The sequence below is a fragment of the Somniosus microcephalus genome, chromosome 31 (assembly GCF_052327205.1).
Source record: "Somniosus microcephalus isolate GS21.2 chromosome 31, FLI_Smic_1.0, whole genome shotgun sequence".
In the NCBI taxonomy this organism is placed as follows: Eukaryota; Metazoa; Chordata; class Chondrichthyes; order Squaliformes; family Somniosidae; genus Somniosus; species Somniosus microcephalus.
Genome location: NC_141017.1, coordinates 13,488,146 through 13,515,679, shown reverse-complemented (window position 1 = coordinate 13,515,679; position 27,534 = coordinate 13,488,146). Strand labels below are relative to the sequence as shown.

Genomic DNA, 27,534 nt, shown 5'->3' with positions numbered 1-27,534 from the left:
GCAGGAATTTGGACATGAGTCTAGGTTCGGATAGGTCATGGCCCTATGGGTAGCGGAGCGGGCCCAGGGGCCGTGTAGCCTGATCCTGCTCCTGTTTTCGTGTGTCTAATGCTGTTAGATTCAGGAGATAGTCCTGTCATAGTGGATTGGCGGTTAGGATCAGATCAGCCATGATCTTATTGAATGGCGGAGCAGGCTCGAGGGGCCAATTGGCCTACTCCTGCTCCTATTTCTTATGTTCTTATGAACTGCTCCTGTTGATTTTAGTGACCGATTCAACGTGGAATAGCAAATCCCTTTTGCACTTTTCCCAGTAAGGTTAATGTGCGGGATTTCCGTAGATGTATCGAGCCACTTGTGATGTATCTAAACAATCCGAGCGAGGTGATAATTCTACTTTACTGATGAACCTGAGGTTTGTACGACATGCAGAATAACTGCAGGGAGAGTTTGGTGAGGTGATGTGCTGGGTGTGCCTTGCCTCTGAGGTTATATTCTACCTGAGTTTGGGCGTCCATGTTTCTGCTATCACTGGTTACTGAGCCTTCCTGATGCCTTATTGAGTAAATAGCACCACCTATTGTCTCTGTTCTACTGCAGCACAAGTCCCAGATTCAACCCCTGGTCTGTACGGAGTGAGCTGATCTGAGTCTGCACGCACACTGCCCAGAACTCCTGGGCAAGGAAGGGGCAAATCGACCAAGATTTCCGCTCCTTGCATCCTGTGCTCACCGGAGTTGTGGGATACGGTGCCCCTCACGGTTGAATGGCTTGTCTGCGTTCACTCCTGAGGAATATGGCCACCTGAGTGTGTGTGACCAACACACATGGAACCACAACCCAGTGTGAGTTAGTGTCTCCGAGAGAGGAGGGAGAGAATTAGTGGTATGGGGAAGAGTTAATGGTTCGATTTTATTTTGCTGCAAGTTGTCTCGCTGTCCCTTCTCTTGCTGTTCACTTGGTGCCTGTTAGAATCGTAAACTTACAGCACAAAAGGAGGCCATTGGCCCATCGTGCCTGTGCCAGCTCTTTGAAAGACCTAACCAATTAACCCCACTCTTTTCCTCCTCTCCCCCCCACTCTATCCCCATAGCCCTGCAAATGTTTTCCTTTTCAAGTATTCATCAAAACCCCTTCTGAAAGTTACTATCGAATCTGCTTCCACTGCCCTTTCAGGCAGTGCATTCCACTGTGGACTCTTCATGTGTGAACCTTGGCCATAAGTGTCAGAAGACTATTCCACCGTGTGGGGCATTTTCGCCAAGCCCAATCCTGACCCTCCTCGACCTCTATGCCCTTGCAGCAGGGGTCAGCCCTGCGCTCTCTGACCCGCTGGCACCACTCCTGCCTTGACAGATGGGCTAACAGCGCAGACCATGGATTGAATTTGGGTCTTTCTCTTTCGTGCTGTGTCGCTCAGTCAGTCACTGGGGAAACTCACTGGGCTTATGGCAGGTGGGGGAGGGAAGGGAAGACACTCACAGCCAGCCTGTTAAATTCTATTCTCGTTGTGTTCTCAGGCTTATAAATGTCTCCATAAGGTTTAAACTGAAGGCCATAAACATCCAGACAATCATCAACCATGAAATCCCGGATTGTTACACATTTCAGATTCTAGTAAGTGCGATCCTCATTCATGTTTTGTGAATAACCTGTCCCCCTCTCCAAGTGGGTAGCTTAATGTTACGCTCTCTTGCATGTTATCTCGTGAAATGAGCCTGTTCAGCTGCCCACATGACGGCGATGATGTAGGAATCGATCTTGAACTGATATAGTGCAGCAAAAAGCTTAACGTCCACAAAGATTACATATCCCTCTCCACCACCGGCACACCGTGGCTGCACCGCGGCAACTCGCCAAAGCTTCTTCAGCAGCACCTCCCAAACCTGTGATTTCCACCAGCTAGAAGGGCAAGGGCAGCAGGCGCATTGGGAACACCACCACCTCCAAGTTCCCCTCCAAGTCGCACACCACCCTGACTTGGCCATGTATCACCGTCCCCCTCATGGTCGTTGGGTCAAATCCAGGAACTCTCTCCCGAACAGCACTGTGGGTGAATAGCCTACTGCTGTTCACTGGTTCGGCTCTTGGATAAGGAGGAATAGTAGCTTTGGGAAGCCGGGACCCACAACCCCAGCAGATAGGTGGCACGTTCAGGAGATTGTGGGGGGGTGGGGGTGGTGGGGTGGGGGAGCAAGAGAAGAGGAAATTGTGACTAATTATTTCAATTCCATTGCAGATCCTGTTTGATAATAAAGCGCACAGTGGCCGGATAAAGATCAGTCTGGATAACGATGTGGTTATTAACGAGTGTACTGATCCCAGTGTTTTTGGATATGGTGAGGATACCTAATAGACATAGGCCCTCTAAACAAAATGCTGCTAGCTTTAATCGGGTAACCTCTGTCTGATGTGGTCTATGGGGAGAGAGCGGGGCAGTGGGGTTAGTTTGGGATTGATACAGGGCTATGGGGAGAGAGCGGGGCAGTGGGATTAGTTTGGGATTGATACAGGGCTATGGGGAGAGCGAGGCAGTGGGATTAGTTTGGGATTGATACAGGGCTATGGGGAGAGAGCGGGGCAGTGGGATTAGTTTGGGATTGATACAGGGCTATGGGGAGAGAGTGGGGCAGTGGGATTAGTTTGGGATTGATACAGGGCTATGGGGAGAGCGAGGCAGTGGGATTAGTTTGGGATTGATGCAGGGCTATGGGGAGCGAGCGGGGCAGTGGGATTAGTTTGGGATTGATGCAGGGCTATGGGGAGAGCGAGGCAGTGGGATTAGTTTGAGATTGATACAGGGCTATGAGGAGAGAGCGGGGCAGTGGGATTAGTTTGGGATTGATACAGGGCTATCACAGGGTAGCCAGGGGTCCCGAGGCCAATTGTAGCATCCCATACTGCTGTATCCCGGCTGAAATCGGGCTATAGATTTATACAGCGCCTTTCACTACAACAGGACAGCCCAAAGCATTTTACAGGCAATGATGTACTTTTGAAGTGTTGTCTCTGTTATAATGTAGAAAATGTGCACAGCAAGCTCCCACAAACAGCAGCGTGATAAATGACCAGATGATCTGGTTTAGTGATGTTAGTTGAGGGATAAATATTGGCCAGGGTACCGGGGAGAACTCCCCTGCTCTTCGAATAGTGCCGTGGGATCTGCTACGTCCAGCTGAGGGGGCAGGCAGGGCCTTGGTTTGATGTCTCATCCGAAAGGCGGCACCTCCGACAATGCTGCGCTCCCTCAGCACTGCACTGGGAGTGTCCGCCTAGATTTTATGCTCAAGTCTCTGGAGTGGGGACTTGAACCGTCTGACTCGGGCGAGAGGGTTACCCACCGAGACATGGCATGTTTTATGGTGCAGTTGAGCCTGGCGCGAATTCCGGAGGCTGCATCTTCTTGAACGTTGTTCCCAGTAAACCTCTCCAGTCTATTCCCAGGAACACGTGCCGTGTTGTCATTGGGCTGACTTAACTGTACTGCTTCCATTGCACGAGAGGAGCTCCCACTTAACCCTGCAACCGTTTGGTGTGCCAGTGCACCTCTTGGTTGGCGCGCGATTCGCCCCCCCCCCAGCTCCACCTCCTCCAGGGACCAGCCCGCACCCACCTGTACTGCACCCCAGTCCTTGTACAGCTCAAAATGACCCCTGCGGATATGACCCAAGTGTAGCACTGCCTGAAAGGACGGTGGAAGCTGATTCAATAGTAACTTTCAAAAATACTGGAGTAAATACTTGAAAGGGAAAAAAATTGCAGCGCTGTGGGGAAAGAGTAGCAAAGTAATGTTCCATTTAGGCCACATGGCCAAGCAGCGCTCCAGGGGTCTCGCGCAACCAGGGAGCTGGCTTCTAAATTGAAAACACTGTGCCGCGCGGGGAGCATTGCAGGGGAGTGGGACTAATTGGATAGCATTTTCAAAGAGCCGGCACGGACACCATGGGCCGAATGGGGGCCTCCTGTACGGTATGATTTTATGAGAAGTTTGGAAGGATAGCTGTACTTGGTGCTTTATCTGTTTTTAAACAGTTCAAGTGGAAGTAAAAAAAAAAAATCCACCCGCTTATTGAAGTCCCAGTGGCAACACTGAATAATGCATACACGAGCCGTAATAGGCCCCGAGACCTGGAATTGTAGGCATACTGAAAGGCTGTGCGGTCTCGCTCACCCCTGCTCGTCAAGATCCCACAGTGGTTTTACTCGCTTTTAAAATTTTTGGCTTCTCTCTCTCTCTCCCTCTCCCTCACAGCTGATGATAACGCTAGGAGACTGATCTTTGACATTTGTGTCATTGTGCTTTGCGTGCTGTCCTTTGGCCTGTGCATGAGGTCACTCATCCGAGGATTCACGCTGCAACGCGTGAGTACTTGCATTTTTCCATCACCCGAAGGTGCGGGCTGTCGACTGTGGGGCATGGGATCGTTTTACACAGTTTCTGGCCCAGTGTTGAAAGTCCAGCACTGCCAGCTTGAGCTGTCCAAACCATGGCGCACTTGCCACGCGTGGGCCTTGGGCTCGGACCATGAAACGCCATTCTCCCTCACTCTCTCTGCGCTTGCGTTTCTCACTCGCCCATTTGTCCTGTGTGAACTCTGTGCCCCAGAAGCTTTGTGAAGGATTTTTGTCGGCAGTGTTGCCTCATTGGTGGATTGACCCAGGATCAGAACACCTGAGATCTATTGAGCAATTCTGCCGAAGCTTCTTTACCCTAAGAATGTGGAACTTGCTACCACGGGGAGTGGTTGAGGCGAATCGCACAGATGCATTTAAGGGGAAGCAAGATAACCACATGAGGAAGAAAGGAATAGAAGGTTATGCTGATGGGGTTAGATGAATTTCAATTTCAATTTTATTGGTCACATAACTAAATACAAGAAGTGTAATCTAGTCAGTGAAATGCTTTGTTCTTGACGAGCCAAGAGCACCAAGCAGCAAGAACACTGAGCTGCCTGGTACGCTCGGAGCTCGCAAGGACGGCAGCCATCTTCATCGGCGCCATCACAAAAAGCACATACCAACATATACACGCATACATACTTTAAATATAAATGAAGCAGACATAAAATAAATAAAAGACATAAAAAGACAACACATAAAATGAACAAGCAATAACGTAAAAAAAGTAGTTTCTACAGTAATTACATTGATATTTCTACCCAGGCTTCTAGAATAATCTCTGGTTACAGGGTGGCCGCACTGGGAGAGCATCGTGAGGAACTCACAACTTATAATTAAATAAATTTAATTAATTAATTAATTAATAAAATTAAATAAATAAAGTGCCCCCTCAGTCTTTCTTGATGTTTCCATCTTGGTCTCTCTCGATGTTTCCCCTCTCTCTCGATGTTTCCTCTGTCTTTCTCGATGTTTCCTCTCAGTTTTTCTTGATGTTTCCCCTCGGTTTCTTCCACACACCTGGCCTGCACATTACCCCTGGCTGTCCAACTTGGCGTCCTGGTAACCGGGTTCCGCTCCAGCTCTCATCCTTCAAACTGTCTCTCCAGCTCTCGACCTTCAAACTGTCTCTCCAGCTCTCGACCTTCAAACTGTCTCTCCAGTTCTCGACCTTCAAACTGTCTCTCCAGCTCTCGACCTTCAAACTGTCTCTCCAGCTCTCGACCTTCAAACTGTCTCTCCAGCTCTCGACCTTCAAACTGTCTCTCCAGCTCTCGACCTTCAAACTGTCTCTCCAGCTCTCATCCTTCAAACTGTCTCTCCAGCTCTCATCCTTCAAACTCTCTCCAGCTCTCATCCTTCAAACTGTCTCTCCAGCTCTCGACCTTCAAACTGTCTCTCCAGCTCTCGACCTTCAAACTGTCTCTCCAGCTATCGACCTTCAAACTGTCTCTCCAGCTCTCGACCTTCAAACTGTCTCTCCAGCTCTCGACCTTCAAACTGTCTCTCCAGCTCTCGACCTTCAAACTGTCCTCTCTCCAGCTCTCGACCTTCAAACTGTCCTCTCTCCAGCTCTCGACCTTCAAACTGTCTCTCCAGCTCTCGACCTTCAAAGTGTCTCTCCAGCTCTCGTCCTTCAAACTGTCTCTCCAGCTCTCGTCCTTCAAACTGTCTCTCCAGCTCTCGACCTTCAAACTGCCTCTCCAGCTCTCGTCCTTCAAACTGTCACTTCAGCTCTCGACCTTCAAACTGTCTCTCCAGCTCTCGACCTTCAAACTGTCTCTCCAGCTCTCGACCTTCAAACTGTCTCTCCAGCTCTCGACCTTCAAACTGTCACTTCAGCTCTCATCCTTCAAACTGTCTCTCCAGCTCTCGACCTTCAAACTGTCTCTCCAGCTCTCGACCTTCAAACTGTCCGCCCCAGCTCTCGACCTTCAAACTGTCACTCCAGCTCTCGACCTTCAAACTGTCTCTCCAGCTCTCGACCTTCAAACTGTCTCTCCAGCTCTCGACCTTCAAACTGTCTCTCCAGCTCTCGACCTTCAAACTGTCTCTCCAGCTCTCGACCTTCAAACTGTCTCTCCAGCTCTCGACCTTCAAACTGTCTCTCCAGCTCTCGACCTTCAAACTGTCACTTCAGCTCTCATCCTTCAAACTGTCTCTCCAGCTCTCGACCTTCAAACTGTCTCTCCAGCTCTCGACCTTCAAACTGTCCGCCCCAGCTCTCGACCTTCAAACTGTCTCTCCAGCTCTCGACCTTCAAACTGTCTCTCCAGCTCTCGACCTTCAAACTGTCTCTCCAGCTCTCGACCTTCAAACTGTCTCTCCAGCTCTCGACCTTCAAACTGTCTCTCCAGCTCTCGACCTTCAAACTGTCTCTCCAGCTCTCGACCTTCAAACTGTCTCTCCAGCTCTCGACCTTCAAACTGTCTCTCCAGCTCTCGACCTTCCAGCTCTCGACCTTCAAACTGTCTCCAGCTCTCGACCTTCAAACTGTCTCTCCAGCTCTCGTCCTTCAAACTGTCTCCCCAGCTCTCGACCTTCAAACTGTCTCCCCAGCTCTCGACCTTCAAACTGTCTCTCCAGCTCTCGACCTTCAAACTGTCTCTCCAGCTCTCGACCTTCAAACTGTCCTCTCTCCAGCTCTCGACCTTCAAACTGTCTCTCCAGCTCTCGTCCTTCAAACTGTCTCTCCAGCTCTCGACCTTCAAACTGCCTCTCCAGCTCTCGTCCTTCAAACTGTCACTTCAGCTCTCATCCTTCAAACTGTCTCTCCAGCTCTCGACCTTCAAACTGTCTCTCCAGCTCTCGACCTTCAAACTGTCTCTCCAGCTCTCGACCTTCAAACTGTCACTCCAGCTCTCGACCTTCAAACTGTCTCTCCAGCTCTCGACCTTCAAACTGTCTCTCCAGCTCTTGACCTTCAAACTGTCTCTCCCGCTCTCGACCTTCAAACTGTCTCTCCAGCTCCCGACCTTCAAACTGTCTCTCCAACTCTCGTCCTTCAAACTGTCTCTCCAGCTCTAACCCTTCAAACTGTCTCTCCAGCTCTCGACCTTCAAATTGTCCTCTCTCCAGCTCTCGACCTTCAAACTGTCTCTCCAGCTCTCGACCTTCAAACTGTCTCTCCAGCTCTCGACCTTCAAACTGTCTCTCCAGCTCTCGACCTTCAAACTGTCTCTCCAGCTCTCGACCTTCAAACTGTCTCTCCAGCTCTCGACCTTCAAACTGTCTCTCCAGCTCTCGACCTTCAAACTGTCTCTCCAGCTCTCGACCTTCCAGCTCTCGACCTTCAAACTGTCTCTCCAGCTCTCGTCCTTCAAAATGTCTCTCCACCTCTCCTTCAAACTGTCTCTCCAGCTCTCGTCCTTCAAACTGTCTCTCCAGCTCTCGACCTTCAAACTGTCTCTCCAGCTCTCGTCCTTCAAACTGTCTCCCCAGCTCTCGACCTTCAAACTGTCTCTCCAGCTCTCGACCTTCAAACTGTCTCTCCAGCTCTCGACCTTCAAACTGTCTCTCCAGCTCTCGACCTTCAAACTGTCACTTCAGCTCTCGTCCTTCAAACTGTCTCCAGCACTCGTCCTTCAAACTCTCTCCAGCTCTCATCATTCAAACTCTCTCTCCAGCTCTCGACCTTCAAACTGTCACTCCAGCTCTCGACCTTCAAACTGTCTCTCCAGCTCTCGACCTTCAAACTGTCACTCCAGCTCTCGACCTTCAAACTGTCTCCAGCTCTCGACCTTCAAAACAAAGTAGGGTGGGAGGAGGCTTGTGTGGAGCATAAAGGCCGAATGGCCTGTTTCTGCATTGTAAATTCTATGTAAAGGAATCTGATTATAATTTTAAAAAATTCATTCATGGGATGTGGGCGTCGCTGGCAAGGCCGGCATTTATTGCCCATCCCTAATTGCCCTTGAGAAGGTGGTGGTGAAGGTACTCCCACAGTGCTGTTTGGGACTTGGAGGGGAACTTGCAGGTGGTGGTGTTCCCATGCGCCTGCTGCCCTTGTCTTTCTAGGTGGTAGGGGTCACGGGTTTAGGAGGCGCTGCCGAATATGTTCACTTGCTGTGACGTGAAGCAGCTTAACGATTCATACCTGGCCTCGTCTTATCGAATGTTTTAAAGGTCTACTTTCAAAAGCATTGGAGTAGGACATGTGGGAAAAATGCAATATCTAGTTCAGATTACAAGGGGGCGCTATTATCACACCCCCAGGTTATTGGGCAGCTCGGGCGCACTCCTGAACACAAGACGCTCAGACCGCTTAGGGGAATGACCAGCAGTGTTGTACTGAGAGAATATCAAAGGCAATTTGTAACGGGTACATAGTTTTGGCTCCATGGTATTCGCACAGCTCCCCCCGGAAGGCAAAAAGCTTGGACATTCCTGAAGTTACAACACGGATCAGCATCAGAGTGAAGCTCCCTCTGCTCCGCCCAAACAATGAGGAACTATTTGCTATAGTTAATAATAAGGTAGACATAATTAAGATTTCTTATGTTTGCCATTTCTTTTGAAATTGTGAGAGTCTGTTAAAACCTTTGCCCCTCCCCCGCACCCAATGTCCCTTTAATCCCATCCCCTACTCTGGCCTGTTTCCTCCTCCAGTCATCCTTGCCGTCTCTCCATGGGACTTCCAAGTTGTCAGAATCTGGTCCAACCCCACGAGTTAACGGTTAGCGATCGTTCTCCACGTCGTTGAGCTGGGAGCTCTAAAGCTAGCAGAGAGGGAACTTTAATCTCATCAGTCTGGGTCTGGCCAGGTCAGAGGGGTGGACGGGCAGTCTGTAACCCCCTGCGCCTCCCGATGGACAGTGCTGTCCAAGTGTTTGATGACCGTACTTCTCATCACCGTCATTCTGAGCGCGCAGGCCCCAGAACAATTCCCTTGCAGCACACTGCACTGAAAGTGGCTGCGATTCATCAGGACAATCACCCCACTGCATCCTGTGCCTAGTCCACACAGGCTTATAGGTTTGTCTGGAAGTGCCCCTTGGTGTCTCTCCTAACGAACCTCATTCCTCATTGTCTCCATCTCTCTCTTGCCACCTGTCTGGAGCCTCATTCCCCGCTGTCTTGTCCATTCTTCCATCTCTGGTGCTCTGTAATGTGAAAATCTGTCTGCGCTGAATACAGACATTTTCTTTTCTCGGAGGGAGCAGTAAGTGTTAAGGTGCTCTGTGTTACCTGCCCTTTTCGGGCAGAGTTTCGGCACTCTTCCCCTCGCTGACCCCGGGGCAGTGATGATGCTGGAGCCTGGGGTTGCCGAGAGATTTGAAACCGCAGATCCTGGAGGAGCCAGTAAACACCTCCCTCTGTCCCCAGGAATTTGGGAAATTCTTCCGGCTAAAGCACAAGAAGGAGATGTCGTGCGACACTCGCATGGAGTTTCTCAACGGCTGGTACGTCCTGCTCATAGTCAGCGACATTCTCACCACCTTTGGAACAGTCATGAAGATAGGAATCGAGTCCAAGGTAAAGGAGGTTGTGCCATTTCATAGTGACTGCTGGCTGGTCTGTGATTTCACCCAGTGCTGGCCCGGGTAGAATTCTGTCAAAGGATGGTTTAGTTCATGAGGAAAGGGCAGCTCGACGGAATTACTGCTGTGAACACGTCAGTGAGATAAAAACAGCTGGATGGTTTGTGTCAATTTAGCAATATTTGGTACTGGGTGCGAAGGTGAGGAGCGTGTGCGTGTGCGCACGCGTGTGTGTTCAGTGATTGCGGCGGGGGGGTGAGTGGGGCTGGGGGGAGTGTGATCAGTGTATGGGGAGGGGGGGTGATGGGGGTGAGTGGGGCTGGGGGGAATGTGTGATCAGTGGATGGGGAGGGTGGTGGTGATGCGGGTGAGTGGGGCTGGGAGTGAGTGATCAGTGTGGGGGGTGGGGGGTGATGTGGGGTGAGTGGGGCTGGGAGTGAGTGATCAGTGTATGGGGTGGGGGGTGGGGGTGATGTGGGGTGAGTGGGGCTGGGAGGAGTGTGATCAGTGTATGGGGATGGGGGTGAGTGGGGCTGGGGGGGGGGGGGAGTGTGATCAGTTTTTGGGGAGGGGTGTGGGGGTGATGCGGGGTGAGTGGGGCTGGGGGGGAGTGAGTGATCAGTGTATGGGGAGGGGTGGGGGCGATGCGGGGTGAGTGGGGCTGGGAGTGAGTGATCAGTGTATGGGGAGGGGTGGGGGCGATGCGGGGTGAGTGGGGCTGGGGGCGGGGGGGGAGTGTGTGATCAGTGAATGGGGAGGGGATGGGTGGTGATGGGAGTGAGTGGGGCTGGGGGCGAGTGATCAGTGTATGGGGAGGGGTGTGGGGGTGAGTGCGAGGTGAGTGGGGCTGGGGGAGTGTGATCAGTGTATGGGGAGGGGTGTGGGCATGAGTGGGACTGGGGGGAGTGTGATCAGTGTATGGGGAGGGGATGTTGATGCAGGGTGAGTGGGGCTGGGGGGGAGTGAGTGATCAGTGTATGGGGAGGGGTGTGGGGTGAGTGGGGCTGGGGGGAGTGAGTGATCAGTGTATGGGGATGGGGGGTTGATGGGGGTGAGTGGGGCTGGAGTGAGTGATCAGTGTATGGGGAGGGGTGTGGGGGTGTGTGCGAGGTGAGTGGGGCTGGGGGAGTGTGATCAGTGTATGGGGAGGGTGTGGGGTGAGTGGGGCTGGGGGGAGTGAGTGATCAGTGGATGGGGAGGGGGGGTGATGCGGGGTGAGTGGGGCTGGGAGTGAGTGATCAGTGTATGGGGAGGGGTGTGGGGGCGATGCGGGGTGAGTGGGGCTGGGGGGGGGAGTGCGTGATCAGTGTATGGGGAGGGGTGATGGGGTGAGTGGGGCTGGGGGTGAGTGTGATCAGTGTATGGGGAGGGGTGGCGAGGTGAGTGGGGCTGGGGGGGAGTGAGTGATCAGTGTATGGGGAGGGGTGTGGGGGCGATGCGGGGTGAGTGGGGCTGGGGGGGGGAGTGAGTGATCAGTGTATGGGGAGGGGTGTGGGGGCGATGCGGGGTGAGTGGGGCTGGGGGGGGGGAGTGAGTGATCAGTGTATGGGAGGGTGTGGGGGCGATGCGGGGTGAGTGGGGCTGGGGGGAGTGAGTGATCAGTGTATGGGGTGGGGGTGATGGGGATGAGTGGGGCTGGGGGGGGGGGGAGTGGTGTGATCAGTGTATGGGGAGGGGGGGTGATGCGGGGTGAGTGGGGCTGGGGGGAGTGAGTGATCAGTGTATGGGGAGGGTGTGGGTTGATGCGGGGTGAGTGGGGCTGGGGGGGGGAGTGTGATCAGTGTATGGGGAGGTGTGTGGGTTGATGCGGGGTGAGTGGGGCTGGGGGGCGGTTGCATGACTTGTTGGCGGTTAGAAATTGGAGAATTTTTTCGCAGTGTAAAACGAATCAGTGTGCAGTGGGGACCTTCAGGTGCTGGAGGTGGGCTGGATAGTCTTTTGCTGTCCTATAAATGCTGGAGGTTTTCTATTGTGCTTTTTTTATACCCGGAGCACTCCTGGTTCCTGTCGGAATCTCAAATCTGTCTCCATAAAGTGAGACCAGGACTGGATCCACAGTGCCACCCGGTGGGACCTGGTGGTACTGTCGTGCCATTGTGAAAGTCAGTGCAATAAAGACTTACATTTATAAAGCTCCTCGATCATGTTGCAACATCTTCGTATGGTGTACTTCACACGAGTTACTTCTGAAGTGCAGTGACTGCTTTGTAGAGAGGTGCAGCAACCACCCTTGAACAGCAAATGAGATAAAAGAAAGACTTGCATTTCTATAGCGCCTTTCATGACCACCGGACGTCTCAAAGCGCTTTACAGCCATTGAAGTACTTTTGAAGTGTAGTCACTGTTGTAATGTAGGAAACGCAGCAGCCAATTTGATCACAGCAAGATGAATAACTATTTATTTAATTTTTTTTGGTGGAGGGAGCAATGTTGACCAAGGCACCTTGAATAGTACAATGGGATCATTCCCACCCACTGCAACAGGCAGACAGGGCTTCGGATTCATAGCTCGACTGGTGACTGGCCTCTCTGCTCATGCAGCACGCCCTCGGTACTGCGCTCGAGTGTCAGCATGTGCAATTTGTCAGCTTGGCTCAGTTGGGAGCACTCTGACCCGAGTCGGGAGGTCGTGGCTCGGAGCCCCACTGCGGGACCCGAACACTTAATCTGGGCTGACGCTTCAGTGCAGTACCGAGGGCGTCTTGAATGATCAAAAGCGTCATCCTGCAGCTGAGACACTAAACCGAGGGCCCTTGCGCCTGTTCAGGTGGATGTTAAAGATCCCAGGGCACTATTTAAACTAGAGCAGGGAGTTCTCCCGGTGTCCTGTCCGGTATTCATCGCTCACAAAAAGGTTGGTCATTTGTCTCCGCACTGCCGGCGCAGAGCGGCTGCTGTGTAAGGCTCCGTAGCAGTAACTGAGATTAACAGGTGATTCATTGGCTGTGAAAGGCTTTGCACCACCCCAAGAGATAGGATAAAAGCAAGTTTGTTCTGTTCAAGTCCTGAGGTGGTGGGGCTGGAATGTTGAGACCCTGAGGTGAGCGTACTGACCGCTGAGCCCTTCTACAGCACCTTTCATGACCTCGGGACGTCTCAACGCGCTTTACAGCCAATGAAGTACTTTCGAAGTGTAGTCACTGTTATAATGTGGGAAACGCGGCAGCCAATTTGCGCACAGCAAGCTCCCACAAACAGCAATGGGATAATGACCAGATAATGTGTGTTGAGGATGCTGGTTGAGGGATAAATATTGGCCCAGGACACCGGGGAGAATGCCCACTGCTCCTCTTCAAATAGTGCTGTGGGATCTCTTGCATCCCCCTGAGAGGGCAGACGGGACCTCGGTTTAATGGCAGCAAAAGTTTACAATGTTTGAGTCTTTGGAACGTTAGACTGAAAAAAAGGCGCTCGCTATTCCACACCTATTCAATGACCCTCACCCATGACATGCTGCTTATTCCAAATTCTTGGGCTTTTTCAGAATTTTGCATCCTACGACGTCTGCAGTATTCTACTCGGAACCTCGACCCTGTTGGTTTGGGTTGGAGTTATTCGATATCTGAGTTTCTTTCAGAAATATAATGTAAGTATGAGCGCTGTGCCTCCCCGCAGATTGTGGTGAAATCCGAAACGTCACTCTCATCGAGCCAAGAGATTGGACAAAGAAGGATGTTGCATTTAACCAGCACCTTTCACAACCTCAGCCCCTCCAGCCTGTTCCGTCACTCAGCTAGATCACGGCTGATCTGTATCTCAACTCCGTTTACTTGCCTTGGTTCTGTATCCCTTAATACCCTTGCCTAACAAAACTCTCTTGATTTCAGTTTTGAAATTTTCAATTGACCTCCAGCCTCAACAGCTTTCTGGGGAGAGTTTTCCAGATTTCCACAACCCTTTGTGTGAAGAAGTGCTTCCTGACATCACCCCTGAACGGCCTGGCTCTAATTTTAAGGTTCTGCCCCCTTGTTTTGGACTCCCCCCACCAGAGGAAATAGTTTCTATCGACCCTATCAACTCCTTTAAACTTTTCAATTCCTCAATTAGATCTCTTAATCTTCTATGATCAAGTGAATACAAGCCTAGTCTGTGCAACGTGTCCTCATAATTTAGCTCTTTTAGCCCGGTATCATTCTGGTGAATCTGCACTGCACCCCCTCCAAAGCCGATACAGGAAACCCTTTGGTATCCGGCACCGACGGGACCGGCGTGGTGCCGGTTTATCAAAAAGTCCGGATTACAGAGCGGTATAGTTTAAAAGGTACGAGAGCTCTGTACACAGCAACAAATCCAGGCTTCCCTGTTGCTTAGCAACATGTGCAGGAACCCGGCCACAGACCAAGCGTCCCTGTTGCTTAGCAACAAGTAGGAGCCCCAGTTACACGGCCACAGATCCAGGAACTGCCACTAATATGAAGTAAAACTTACCTGAACCTACTCCTGAATTTTGCCGGTTAACACAGATTTCCGGTTATTTAGGTGCTGGTAAATCGAGAATTTCCCGTATATCCTTCCTGAGTTGCGGGGCCCAGAGCTTGAACATCTCGCCTTGCTCCCTGTCTCCCTCCTTCAAAACCTTTCTGACCCATGACCCATGCTTTCAGTCCTCTAACTCCAACCCGACTTTCTCTGTTTTCCAACACTCCCCCCAGAAGTTACTTGCCATGTCACGGTGTGCGCCGCGGCTGTGTGATGCACCCTGTGCCCTTGTACCCGGGTTACTGAGGTGGCGCTGCTTTCTCCACAGATCCTCATCGTGACTCTCCGAGTGGCTTTCCCCAACGTGATCCGATTCTGCTTCTGTGTGGCCGTTATCTACATGGGTTACTGCTTCTGTGGGTGGATCGTGCTGGGGCCTTATCACGACAAGGTATGTGGGGGGAAACGCTGGTCTGTGAGAGGCGGGGGTAAAGAATGAACCTGCATTTCGATAGCGCCTTTTACGACCTTGGGACCTCCCAAATCGCTTTACAGCCAGTGCAGTACTTTTTGAAGTGTAGTCACTGTTGTAATGTAGGAAACATGGCAGCCAATTTGCGCACAGCAAGATCCCACAAACTGCAATGTAGTAAATGACCAGATAATCTGTTTTAGTGATAGTTGCGAGATAAATATAGACCAGGATACCGAAGTGGCCATGTGATCTTTTACATACACCCAAGAGGGCAGACGATGCTTCAGTTTAACATCTGAGTGCAGCACTCCCTCAGTACTGCCCCTCCGGCAGTGCAGCGCTCCCTCAGTACTGCCCCTCCGACAGTGCAGCGCTCCCTCAGTACTGCCCCTCCGACAGTGCAGCGCTCCCTCAGTACTGCCCCTCCGACAGTGCAGCGCTCCCTCAGTACTGCCCCTCCGACAGTGCAGCGCTCCCTCAGTACTGCCCCTCCGACAGTGCAGCGCTCCCTCAGTACTGCCCCTCCGACAGTGCAGCGCTTCCTCAGTACTGCCCCTCCGGCAGTAGTGCAGCGCTCCCTCAGTACTGTTCCCTTCGACAGTGCAGCGCTCCCTCAGTACTGCCCCTCCGACAGTGCAGCGCTCCCTCAGTACTACCCCTCCGACAGTGCAGCGCTCCCTCGGTACTGCCCCTCCGACAGTGCGGCGCTCCCTCAGTACTGTCCCCTCCGACAGTGCGGCGCTCCCTCAGTACTGCCCCCTCCGACAGTGCAGCGCTCCCTCAGTACTGCCCCTCCGACAGTGCAGCGCTCCCTCAGTACTGCCCCTCCGACAGTGCAGCGCTCCCTCAGTACTGCCCCTCCGACAGTGCAGCGCTCCCTCAGTACTGCCCCTCCGACAGTGCAGCGCTCCCTCAGTACTGCCCCTCCGACAGTGCAGCGCTTCCTCAGTACTGCCCCTCCGGCAGTGCAGCGCTCCCTCAGTACTGTTCCCTTCGACAGTGCAGCGCTCCCTCAGTACTGCCCCTCCGACAGTGCAGCGCTCCCTCAGTACTACCCCTCCGACAGTGCAGCGCTCCCTCGGTACTGCCCCTCCGACAGTGCAGCGCTCCCTCAGTACTGTCCCCTCCGACAGTGCGGCGCTCCCTCAGTACTGTCCCCTCCGACAGTGCGGCGCTCCCTCAGCACTGTCCCCTCCGACAGTGCGGCACTCCCTCAGTACTGCCCCTCCGACAGTGCGGCGCGCTCTCAGTACTGCCCCTCCGACAGTGCAGCGCTCCCTCAGCACTGCACTGGACTGTCGGCCTAGATTTTGCGCTCAAATGTCTGGAGTGGGACTTGAACCCACAACCTTCTGACTCTGAGGCGAGAGTGCGACCATTGAGCCAGTAGGTGCCTCACTGCTGTGCATGTGCTCCAGCTCTCTTGTGCATTAGCAACAGGTAGCGTTGGATGGGTAACGAGTTCACGTCTCGTGGTGAAACAAACCTTGAGGACTTAGGAGCTGGCGGTTGGCAAAGATCAGAGCCTATCCCCGTTGGGGAGCCTAGGCTAGGCTGTGTCGGTGCAAGGACCATGCAGCATTTATCTCAGTCCTGCTCACCCATCACTTCTGCCCTCACTATTGCTCCCAGCTCCTCAACGCCTCACATTTAAAATTCTCGCCCTTGTGCTCCAATCCCTCCATGGCCTCGCCCCTCAAATTCTCCAATCCTTTGACTCCAGATCCTTGTGCTTCCCTCCCTCAACCGCTCCTCCCCTCCACCTCGCCTCCTCCCTCCCCCCTTGCTCCCCTCCGCCCCCCTTTCTCCTGAAAGCCCACAACCCTCCTAATCTCGCTTGCTTTGGCTCGGTGTGGGTTTTTCGTGTCAAAGCTGCTCTACAGATTCTGGTGGTTGAACATTTCTCGCCTTCAGCACCTGTCACTCTGCCAGGGCTGACGCTGCGAGAGGCAGGCTAACGTTTTGTGGGTCAGTGTTTGAGCCCGCTCACTGGAGGCAGAGAGGGCCTGTTGAACTTGTACTAACGCTTCTCGTCATTGTCTTGCAGTTTCGATCGCTCTCCATGGTCTCCGAGTGTTTGTTCTCGCTCATCAACGGGGATGACATGTTTGTGACGTTCGCTCAAATGCGGCAGAAAAGTACGCTGGTGTGGCTGTTCAGTCAGCTTTATCTGTACACCTTCATCAGCCTCTTCATCTACATGGTTCTCAGCCTCTTCATCGCCCTCATCACTGGCTCCTATGAAGCCATAAAGGTTCGTACGAGCGGGGTTGTAATGACGGGCACGTGTAGTTTATTAAATTTGAGGCAAATAGCATAGATGCCTTTAAGGGGAAACTAGTTAAGTACACAAGGGAGAAAGGAATCGAAGGATATATTGCTAGGGTGAGATGGGGTGGGAGGAGGCTCGTGTGGAGCATAAAGTAGTTGGAATAAATGGCCTGTTTCTGTGTTGTGAAATCCTCTGTATTTCTGTGTAAATAGAATAAGTGCGTTGCGCTGTATAGAATTATATATTACAGGAAACTTTGGTTTATCCGGAGGTTGTATGTCCGGAATACTCGATCTAACGGCAAAAATCAGGAGCCGTTTTCTTTAAGTTTTTTTAGATCTCGTTTTTTTTTTCCCAGTCAGGCACTGAAAGGTCTGTAGCTATAGCAACAGCTTCAGCTAGAGACACTTGCAGCTGCAGCCGATGCTTTAGAAGCTGTTGCTAAGCAACAGTGTTTGTTGTCAGATACGGAGATGAAAACCGCCGTATGCTTCAACATTAACTTTGTATGTCCGGCAGTTTTGATAGATCGGCAACACGCCGGTCCCGTCGGTGCCGGATATCACAAAGTTTCTTGTATTGAGCAAGAATTGTTGGGTTAAAACATGCTTCAGAAAGGCCCACAGCTGTATCAGACCAGTCTTTGATTGGGGGCAGTGGTGAAGCAATAAAGATCAGAAGAGATGAGACATCAAATGCGTACACAACAAAGGGCAACAGCCAATCTTAAACTAGACGATAGCAGCACACAACGTGATGACATAGGAGATCCGCATTTTGTCCTATAAAAGTACAACACACTGAATCTCTCGAGGAACTTCAATCCACTCCGCCTCAGGCTAGTGAAAGCAGCAAAGGCAACACGCTCGTGATCTCCTGATGAATTTTTTGCAAGTGAGTTATAATGGGAACCGATCTCGTGTGCAACGTATGTAAGGAGTTGTGTTTTATTACATCACTGACTTGGTTTAATAAAAAGTATTAACCAAGTATTTTCAGTTTTTCCCCAGTCCTCAAACTTGTATTAGAGCTAAAGGATCTATGACAATATCCTATAGTACCCCCATATAAGGGCAATATGGATATACGACAAAATCCTATCATCCCTCCGCATGAGGGTGTTGGAGTGCCGCCTTGTTACTTTTCGTCTCGTTGCTTTAAACGGCAGATTACACAGACACTCAGTTGTAGCAATGCAGGATTAGGTCATTATTGAGACAACATACTACACAATACCAGTATGAATTACTGCACAATACCAGTATGAATTACTACACGATACCAGTATGAATTACTGCACAATACCAGTATGAATTACTACACGATACCAGTATGAATTACTACACAATACCAGTGTGAATTACTACACAATACCAGTATGAATTACTACACAATACCAGTATGAATTACTACACAATACCAGTATGAATTACAACAGAATACCAGTATGAATTACTGCACGATACCAGTATGAATTACTGCACGATACCAGTATGAATTACTACAGAATACCAGTATGAATTACAACACAGTACCAGTATGAATTACAACACAGTACCAGTATGAATTACTACACAATACCAGTATGAATTACAACACAGTACCAGTATGAATTACTGCACAATACCAGTATGGATTACTGCACAATACCAGTATGAATTACTGCACAATACCAGTATGAATTACTGCACAATACCAGTATGAATTACTACACAATACCAGTATGAATTACTGCACAATACCAGTATGAATTACTGCACAATACCAGTATGGATTACTACACAATACCAGTATGAATTACTGCACAATACCAGTATGGATTACTACACAATACCAGTATGAATTACTGCACAATACCAGTATGGATTACTACACAATACCAGTATGAATTACTACACGATACCAGTATGAATTACTACACAATACCAGTATGAATTACAACACAGTACCAGTATGAATTACTACACAATACCAGTATGAATTACTACACGATACCAGTATGAATTACTACACAATACCAGTATGAATTACTACACAATACCAGTATGAATTACTACACAATACCAGTATGAATTACTACACAATACCAGTATGAATTACAACACAGTACCAGTATGAATTACTACACGATACCAGTATGAATTACAACAGAATACCAGTATGAATTACAACACAGTACCAGTATGAATTACTACACAATACCAGTATGAATTACTACACGATACCAGTATGAATTACTACACGATACCAGTATGAATTACTGCACAATACCAGTATGGATTACTGCACAATACCAGTATGAATTACTACACGATACCAGTATGAATTACTACACAATACCAGTATGAATTACTGCACAATACCAGTATGAATTACTACACAATACCAATATGAATTACTACACGATACCAGTATGAATTACTACACGATACCAATATGAATTACTACACGATACCAGTATGAATGACTACACAATACCAGTATGAATTACTACACAATACCAGTATGAATTACAACACAGTACCAGTATGAATTACTACACAATACCAGTATGAATTACTACACGATACCAGTATGAATTACAACAGAATACCAGTATGAATTACTACACAATACCAGTATGAATTACTGCACAATACCAGTATGGATTACTACACAATACTAGTATGAATTACTACACGATACCAGTATGAATTACTACACGATACCAGTATGAATTACTACACGATACCAGTATGAATTACTGCACAATACCAGTATGGATTACTGCACAATACCAGTATGGATTACTACACGATACCAGTATGAATTACTACACGATACCAGTATGAATTACTACACGATACCAGTATGAATTACTACACGATACCAATATGAATTACTACACGATACCAGTATGAATTACTACACAATACCAGTATGAATGACTACACAATACCAGTATGAATGACTACACAATACCAGTATGAATTACCACACGATACCAGTATGAATTACCACACGATACCAGTATGAATTACTACACGATACCAGTATGAATTACTGCACAATACCAGTATGAATTACTGCACAATACCAGTATGAATTACTACACAATACCAGTATGAATTACTGCACAATACCAGTATGAATTACTGCACAATACCAGTATGAATTACTACACACTACCAGTATGAATTCCCCGGTCTTTAAGACTTCGCAAATCCAGTATGAGCTGCTATACAGTGGTTCACTCGCAACTCTTATACCAATTTTACCTTCTATCTCTGCATTCCATGCATACCACCAATAAATCATAGTACAACAAAGATGCATACAAATGACATGAACCCAACAAACATGCACTTAACTCTTCTCAATCTCTTATCATTTTATTATCATAAACACAAGTGATCTGATCCCTGACCTGATAGGCACACAAGTCAGCCCTCTGCTCTGATCTGTGGAGATACAGTTGCTGACGATCTCATGCTCAGCAGAAAGCTGTTTTAACTCATCGTGTGCTGATCCCACAGGCAGACCAGAAAGGACATCGAGGTACTCGGGTAGTGCAGACTTTCACTCCCACAAAGCGCAATAGGAATTTGTGACCATATCCCCATCTGCGCTCTCGGATGGAGAAAGATCCCATCGCACTATTTGAAGAAGAGTAGGGGAGCTCTCCAGGTGTCCTGGCCAACAATCGTCCCTCAACCAGCACCACCAAAAACTGATGAACCGACCGTCCTTCACATCATTGTTGTGGGATCTTGCTATGTGCAAAATGGCTGCTGCATTTGATTACCTCGTCTCCGAGCAGTTCACTGAATTTGAAGTGTTTTGCGATACTTCTGAGAGAAGTGATGATGTACAAGTCTTTCCTTCGCTGCCCTCTTCCCATGGCTCGCGAGCCGCCATTGCTTCTGGGATGGGTCTTGTTTAGACGCGCCCCATTGGCTGGATCGATTCCCAGGGCCGAGAGGCGGTCTGAGTCCGCACTGCGCGCCTCGGTTTGGTAATTGAATGGGGGAGCTTGGGAGGGTGGCCTTCTCAGCCCAACCACGTGAGGGCGCTGTTGCGTCAAATGCAATCATTGGCCAATTTGCCTCAATGTCTGTGCTGAGCCCCGGAAACACTTTCTCCTCATTGTCATCCTCGCCCCTCAGCACAAACTGCACCAGGAACATTAAAATAACGTTTTTAAAGACGCACTCCTTATGTAAAGGTGACACATGACTGTGGCAGCCTCGCCGCTTTCCAACCAGTTAAAAACATTTGTAATGTCGGAAACGCGGCAGCCAATTTGCGCACAGCAAGCTCCCACAAACAGCAATGTGATAATGATCATCTGTTTTAATAGAATTAATTTATATAGCGTTTTTCACGACTACCGGACGCCCCAAAACACTTTACAGCCCAAGTGGTACTTTTTTTGAAGTGTAGTCACTGTTGTAATGTGGGAAATGATATTGGTGGAAGGATAAATATTGGCCAGGACACCGGGGAGAACTCCCTTGCCCCCCTTCGAATACTGCCGTGGGATCTTTTGCATCCACATGAGAGGGCAGACGGGACCTCGGTTTAACGTCTCATCTGAAAGGCTGCAGCTTCGGTGTCCTCTGTTCGATGGACCGGCGAAGCGACGGCTGACCTTGAAGAAAGCAGCCCACAAAGATCTTACGATCTCTGTGGCGAAAACTTTAGCTTTCTCGGCCTTAATTTGATTGTAGCGCTGGCTATAGGAGTCTCCAGCGTACAGCTGCAGTGATGTCATCAAGCTGTCTATACAGCCAATCGCATTGAAGAACTCGGATAGCAAACTAGGAAATAAAAAGCACTGATTATTAAAAAAAAAATGGATGATAGAGAGCGAAATAAAGATTGGGGCATATACATGGGGTTAAGGTAGAACCTGAAATATCATAAACCAAACGTTAAAAATAATAAATAAAAACAGAAAATGCTGGAGATACTCAGCAGGTCAGGCAGCATCTGTGAAGAGAGAAACAGAGTTAACGTTTCAGGTCGATGACCTTTCGTCAGAACTGGAAAAAAGCAGGAAATGGAACATATTTTTAAGCAAATGTAGGGGCTGGGAAATGGGGGAGGGGATGAAAGAACAAAAGGGAAGGTCTGTGATAGGATAGAAGGCAGGAGAGGTTAAGAGACATTAAGAGATATTAAAGGCAAAAGGAGATGGTAATGGGGCAGGTTAAGAAACAAAGGATGGCTCTAGATGAAGTGTAAATTGCGCTGGCAGAATGAAAGACAGCTGCCCTGTGGGAGAGAAGAAAAAAAGACACAAACAAAAGGTGTGGATAAAAAATATATATATGTATATATGATGGGGGCTGAGGTTATGATCTGAAATTATTGAACTCAATGTTGAGTCCAGAAGGCTGTAAAGTGTCTAATCGGAAGATGAGGTGCTGTTCCTCGAGCTTACGCTGAGCTTCCGTGGAACAATGCAAGAGCCCGAGGACGGTGAGGTCTGAGTGGGAATGGGGCGGTGAATTAAAATGACAGGCGACCGGAGGCTCGGGGTCCCCCTTACGGACTGACCGGAGGTGTTCCACAAAGCGGTCACCCAATCTGCGTTTGGTCTCCCCAATGTAGAGGAGACCGCATCGTGAGCAGCAAATACAGTATACTAGATTGCAAGAAGTATAAGTAAATCACTGTTTCACCTGGAAGGGGTGTTTAGGGCCCTGGACAGTGGGAAGGGGGGAGGTATAGGGGCAGGTGTTACATCTCCTCCGCTTGCACGGGAAGGTGCCGGGGAAGGGATGCTGGGGGTGATAGAGGAGTGGACTAGGGTGTCTCGGAGGGAGCGGTCCCTACGGAATGCTGGGAGGGGAGGGGAAGATGCGTTTGGTGGTGCGATCACTTTGGAGGTGGCGGAAATGGCGGAGGATGATCCGTTGAATGTGGAGGCTGGTGGGGTGAAAGGTGAGGACAAGGGGAACTCTGTCGTGGTTCCGGGAGGGGGGGGGCAGGGGTGAGGGCAGAAGTGCGGGAGATAGAACGGACACGGTCGAGGGCAGTGTCAACCACAGTAGAGGGGAATCCTCGGTTGAGGAAAAAGGAAGACATGTCGGAAGCACTGGTGTGGAAGGTGGCATCGTCGGAGCAGATTCGGCGGAGACCGCGGAACTGTGAGAATGGAATAGAGTCCTTACAGGAGGCGGGGTGGGAGGAAGTGTAGTCCAGGTAGCTGTGGGAGTCAGTGGACTTGTAGTGAATGTTTGTCAATAACCTATCTCCAGAGCTGGAGACAGAGAAGTCGAGGAAGGGAAGGGAAGTGTCAGAGATGGAGCATGTGAAGGTGAGGGAAAGGTGGAAACTGGAAGCAAAGTGAATGAAATTTTCTAGTTCAGGACGAGAGCAGGAAACAGCACCGATACAGTCATCAATATAACAGAAAAAGAGGTGAGGGAGGGGACCCGAGTAGGACTGGAACAAAGAATGTTCCACATATCCCACGAACAGGCAGGCATAGCTAGGACCCATGCAGGTTCCCATAGCAACACTTTTAATTTGGAGGAAGTGAGTGGAGTCAAAGGAGAAGTTGTTCAATAATATATTTTTTATTATTTTTAAAAATCTAGTAATTTTAAAAGTCTAGTAATTTTTATCACCATGGAGAAATTTGACACTCCACAAATATAAAATTAGATTTTCAGGGCCAGAACGGTTGTTGAGTCAATCCGCCATTTAAAAACCCAGTTACACCTCTTTCAACAAGGCTTCACTTTTCATGGGATGTTTAGCAGCGAGATTCGAGCGGAAAAGCTTAGGTTTTCGTCAGTTTCACTGATTGCCGGCTATGGGGAGTTGCACAGCGCTGCCTGTGGCGAAGCAGGGAATGAATGACCGCAACTTCACCATTTCTGCGTTTATCTGCACATGCACTAAATCCTGAAGTTACCGTCAGTTTCCGAGAGGTAAGGACAGTGAACACTGACAGTTTCGCCATTATTACCACCACAACATCCAGGCCCATGTGTTTAGTTCAGTGTATCCTCTATCCAGTGTGTTTAGTTCAGTGTATCCTCTATCCAGTGTGTTTAGTTCAGTGTATCCTCTATCCAGTGTTTAGTTCAGTGTATCCTCTATCGAGTGGGTTTAGTTCAGTGTATCCTCTATCCAGTGGGTTTAGTTCAGTGTATCCTCTATCCAGTGTTTAGTTCAGTGCATCCTCTATCCAGTGTTTAGTTCAGTGTATCCTCTATCCAGTGGGTTTAGTTCAGTGTATCCTCTATCCAGTGTTTGGTTCAGTGTATCCTCTATCCAGTGTTTAGTTCAGTGTATCCTCTATCCAGTGTTTAGTTCAGTGTATCCTCTATCCAGTGGGTTTCGTTCAGTGTATCCTCTATCCAGTGGGTTTAGTTCAGTGTATCCTCTATCCAGTGTTTAGTTCAGTCTATCCTCTATCCAGTGTTTAGTTCAGTGTATCCTCTATCCAGTGGGTTTAGTTCAGTGTATCCTCTATCCAGTGTGTTTAGTTCAGTGTATCCTCTATCCAGTGTGTTTAGTTCAGTGTATCCTGTATCCAGTGTTTAGTTCAGTGTATCCTCTATCCAGTGGGTTTAGTTCAGTGTATCCTCTATCCAGTGTGTTTAGTTCAGTGTATCCTCTATCCAGTGGGTTTAATTCAGTGTATCCTCTATCCAGTGTTTAGTTCAGTGTATCCTCTATCCAGTGGGCTTAGTTCAGTGTATCCTATATCCAGTGGGTTTAATTCAGTTTATCTTCTATCCAGTGTGTTTAGTTCACTGTATCCCCTATCCAGTGTTTAGTTCACTGTATCCTCTATCCAGTGCTTAGTTCAGTGTATCCTCTATCCAGTGTGTTTAGTTCAGTGTATCCTCTATCCAGTGGGTTTAGTTCAGTGTATCCTCTATCCAGTGTGTTTAGTTCAGTGTATCCTCTATCCAGTGGGTTTAATTCAGTGTATCCTCTATCCAGTGTTTAGTTCAGTGTATCCTCTATCCAATGGGTTTAATTCAGTGTATCCTCTATCCAGTGTCTAGTTCAGTGTATCCTCTATCCAGTGGGTTTAGTTCAGTTTATCTTCTATCCAGTGTGTTTAGTTCACTGTATCCCCTATCCAGTGTTTAGTTCACTGTATCCTCTATCCAGTGCTTAGTTCAGTGTATCCTCTATCCAGTGTGTTTAGTTCAGTGTATCCTCTATCCAATGTGTTTAGTTCAGTGTATCCTCTATCCAGTGTTTAGTTCAGTGTATCCTCTATCCAGTGTTTAGTTCAGTGTATCCTCTATCCAGTGTGTTTAGTTCAGTGTATCCTCTATCCAGTGGGTTTAGTTCAGTGTATCCTCTCCAGTGTGTTTAGTTCAGTGTATCCTCTATCCAGTGGGTTTAATTCAGTGTATCCTCTATCCAGTGTGTTTAGTTCACTGTATCCCCTATCCAGTGTTTAGTTCACTGTATCCCCTATCCAGTGTTTAGTTCACTGTATCCCCTATCCAGTGTTTAGTTCAGTGTATCCTCTATCCAGTGTGTTTAGTTCAGTGTATCCTCTATCCAGTGTTTAGTTCAGTGTATCCTCTATCCAGTGTTTAGTTCAGTGTATCCTCTATCCAGTGTGTTTAGTTCAGTGTATCCTCTATCCAGTGTGTTTAGTTCAGTGTATCCTCTTTGCAGTGTGTTTGGTTCAGTGTATCCTCTCTCCAGTGTGTTTAGTTCAGTGCATCCTCTATCCAGTGGGTTTAGTTCAGTGTATCCTCTATCCAGTGTTTAGTTCAGTGTATCCTCCATCCAGTGGGTTTAGTTCAGTGTATCCTCTATCCAGGGTTTACTTCAGTGTATCCTCTATCCAGTGTTTGGTTCAGTGTATCCTCTGCCCAGTGTTTAGTTCAGTGTATCCTCTATCCAGTGGGTTTAGTTCAGTGTATCCTCTATCCAGTGTTTAGTTCAGTGTATCCTCTATCCAGTGGGTTTAGTTCAGTGTATCCTCCATCCAGTGTTTGGTTCATTGTATCCTCTATCCAGTGTTTAGTTCAGTGTATCCTCTATCCAGTGTGTTTCGTTCAGTGTATCCTCTCTCCAGTGGGTTTAGTTCAGTGTATCCTCTATCCAGTGTGTTTAGTTCACTGTATCCCCTATCCAGTGTTTAGTTCACTGTATCCCCTATCCAGTGTTTAGTTCACTGTATCCCCTATCCAGTGTTTAGTTCAGTGTATCCTCTATCCAGTGTGTTTAGTTCAGTGTATCCTCTATCCAGTGTTTAGTTCAGTGTATCCTCTATCCAGTGTGTTTAGTTCAGTGTATCTTCTATCCAGTGTTTAGTTCAGTGTATCCTCGATCCAGTGTGCTTAGTTCAGTGTATCCTCTCTCCAGTGTTTAGTTCAGTGTATCCTCTATCCAGTGTGTTTAGTTCAGTGTATCCTCTACCAGTGTGTTTAGTTCAGTGTATCCTCTATGCAGTGTGTTTGGCTCAGTGTATCCTCTCTCCTGTGTGTTTAGTTCAGTGTATCCTCTATCCAGTGGGTTTAGTTCAGTGTATCCTCTATCGAGTGGGTTTAGTTCAGTGTATCCTCTATCCAGTGTGTTTAGTTCAGTGTATCCCCTATCCAGTGTTTAGTTCAGTGTATCCTCTCTCCAGTGTTTAGTTCAGTGTATCCTCTATCCAGTGTGTTTAGTTCAGTGTATCCTCTATCCAGTGTGTTTAGTTCAGTGTATCCTCTATCCAGTGTGTTTAGTTCAGTGTATCCTCTATGCAGTGTGTTTGGTTCAGTGTATCCTCTCTCCAGTGTGTTTAGTTCAGTGCATCCTCTATCCAGTGGGTTTAGTTCAGTGCATCCTCTATCGAGTGGGTTTAGTTCAGTGTATCCTCTAAGCAGTGTGTTTAGTTCAGTGTATCCTCTATCCAGTGTTTAGTTCAGTGTATCCTCCATCCAGTGGGTTTAGTTCAGTGTATCCTCTATCCAGGGTTTACTTCAGTGTATCCTCTATCCAGTGTTTGGTTCAGTGTATCCTCTGCCCAGTGTTTAGTTCAGTGTATCCTCTATCCAGTGGGTTTAGTTCAGTGTATCCTCTATCCAGTGTTTAGTTCAGTGTATCCTCTATCCAGTGGGTTTAGTTCAGTGTATCCTCTATCCAATGTGTTTAGTTCAGTGTATCCTCTATCCAGTGTTTAGTTCAGTGTATCCTCTATCCAGTGTTTAGTTCAGTGTATCCTCTATCCAGTGTGTTTAGTTCAGTGTATCCTCTATCCAGTGGGTTTAGTTCAGTGTATCCTCTCCAGTGTGTTTAGTTCAGTGTATCCTCTATCCAGTGGGTTTAATTCAGTGTATCCTCTATCCAGTGTTTAGTTCAGTGTATCCTTTATCCAATGGGTTTAATTCAGTGTATCCTCTATCCAGTGTGTTTAGTTCACTGTATCCCCTATCCAGTGTTTAGTTCACTGTATCCCCTATCCAGTGTTTAGTTCACTGTATCCCCTATCCAGTGTTTAGTTCAGTGTATCCTCTATCCAGTGTGTTTAGTTC

General features: G+C 48.6%; 1 protein-coding gene across 1 annotated transcript in view; it reads left to right on the top strand.

The window, feature by feature from the left end:
* The window catches only part of mcoln1a (mucolipin TRP cation channel 1a), a gene marked incomplete at its 5' end in the record, with an annotated part of 66,761 nt that overhangs the window by 23,308 nt on the left and 15,919 nt on the right, over positions 1 to 27,534 (top strand). Inside the window, 7 exons of the mRNA XM_085971539.1 lie at positions 1,521 to 1,617; positions 2,240 to 2,339; positions 4,253 to 4,362; positions 9,724 to 9,873; positions 13,363 to 13,464; positions 14,626 to 14,748; positions 16,820 to 17,026. Coding sequence (XP_085827665.1) covers positions 1,521 to 1,617; positions 2,240 to 2,339; positions 4,253 to 4,362; positions 9,724 to 9,873; positions 13,363 to 13,464; positions 14,626 to 14,748; positions 16,820 to 17,026 — 889 coding nt within the window. The remainder of the gene's footprint in view (positions 1 to 1,520; positions 1,618 to 2,239; positions 2,340 to 4,252; positions 4,363 to 9,723; positions 9,874 to 13,362; positions 13,465 to 14,625; positions 14,749 to 16,819; positions 17,027 to 27,534) is intronic.